Source organism: Apium graveolens, chromosome 2 (assembly GCF_009905375.1).
Source record: "Apium graveolens cultivar Ventura chromosome 2, ASM990537v1, whole genome shotgun sequence".
Classification (NCBI taxonomy): Eukaryota; Viridiplantae; Streptophyta; class Magnoliopsida; order Apiales; family Apiaceae; genus Apium; species Apium graveolens.
The window spans coordinates 231,418,680-231,420,129 of NC_133648.1; the positions used below are offsets into that span (position 1 = coordinate 231,418,680).

A 1,450-nucleotide genomic window follows, 5' to 3' on the forward strand; every position below is an offset into this window, starting at 1 on the left:
CTATACATTTCCTTTTCGAGTCAATCACAATTTGGTCCATTTCCATATTATCTTCCCCTACTTCCACGGTTGTTTGTTTTTTAAAACTTGTTGGAATTATCTTTTCCCTCATTTCCTGATTGCTAAAATCACAGAATCTGATTTGGACTCCACCAGAATCCCCATGAATTTCTCTAATCACCCCATCCACCTTCATGAATCGCTCCGGCTCCGGTCTGTCCCTGTCCACCGTCGTTGATGATGTGCTTTGCCCAGTCTTTTTTATCCACGGTTTATTCGCATCATTCATGTTACGTAACCACTTCGCCCCGGTATTAACTTTAGCAACATTCTTTGATGGATCTCGCATCCACACACCATACGTTTTTTCAATCACCTTGTCTGGGTTCTTATACACAATACCACAATCTCTATCAGAATGGCCCAGAACACCACCAACAAAGCAAAACGTTCCCAGACGTTCATATTTCAAATTAATCCACCTTCAGTCCCCCCTTCTTTCTTAATCTTCATTCTTCTTTTTAGAGGTTTTTCTATATTGATTGTTACTCTAATACGTACAAATGGTTTCCAAATCCCATCGAACGTATTTGAATCCACCCGAATGAATGTTCCCACCGATTTTCCCACACTCCTCAGTATATTTTCTAAAATGAATCCCCTTGGAATATCATAGGCTTGCACCCACATCTCCACACTTTGCATTTTAACCGTACACGGATCTTCACCTTCTGCAAATTTGTGCAGTACCAGTGTTGCTTGTTTAAATGACCAAGGACCCCCATCAATAACTTTATGGATATCCATCGGATGAAAGAACGTGAAGGAGTAACGTAGTCCACCAATGTCATGCACCCTCATCCCCTCATTTGGCCTACACAGGGATGCCATTATGTTTTGCATGGCATTAATATTAACATTCATCTCTGTTAAGAATCTACCAATCAACACATATGACTGCTGTTGTTATACAATTTCAGTACTCGGCACTATAACCCCTTCCTCATCGTCCTCCTCGATAACAAGCTTTGCATACATATCCTCCAGTGAATCCTCATGCCTTGCCATAATACTAGATCTTTTTTAAAGACTAGTGGTGGGATCTCAGAACGATAAATGATTTGATCTAATAATGAAATGGATATATGCTAATGATTATGAAGCAAAAGAATAAGAATAAAACTGTCATAGAAGACAGAAAGAAAAAACTGCCATATTAGCAGAACTTAATAAACGTCAAATTAGTTAAGTATCTGTTTTCTTACAAAACTACGGAACGTCAAAGTTAAGATTGGGTAAAATCCAAATACGGAAATACCCGAGTCAAAATTCATCAAATTATAATTTTGGTTGCTAATGCTTGCTCCTACTACAATTATAAAACAATACAGATACAATTCTTAGGCCATATTTTGATTCAAACTGTATCATTCCGAGCGTCACAAAAAGA

At 38.2% G+C, this 1,450-nt stretch overlaps 1 protein-coding gene across 1 annotated transcript; it reads right to left on the reverse strand.

Moving 5' to 3' along the window:
• Positions 1-468: 468 nt before the first annotated feature.
• On the reverse strand, positions 469-924 carry LOC141697535 (uncharacterized). Its single transcript, XM_074501955.1, has one exon. It carries the CDS (start codon positions 922-924, stop codon positions 469-471), a length of 456 nt encoding a protein of 151 aa, XP_074358056.1.
• Positions 925-1,450: the final 526 nt, after the last annotated feature.

What these genes read in the sequence shown, in the direction of transcription:
- LOC141697535 (XM_074501955.1), bottom strand. Translation starts at nt 924, where the DNA reads ATGAATGTTAATATTAATGCCATGCAAAACATAATGGCATCCCTGTGT.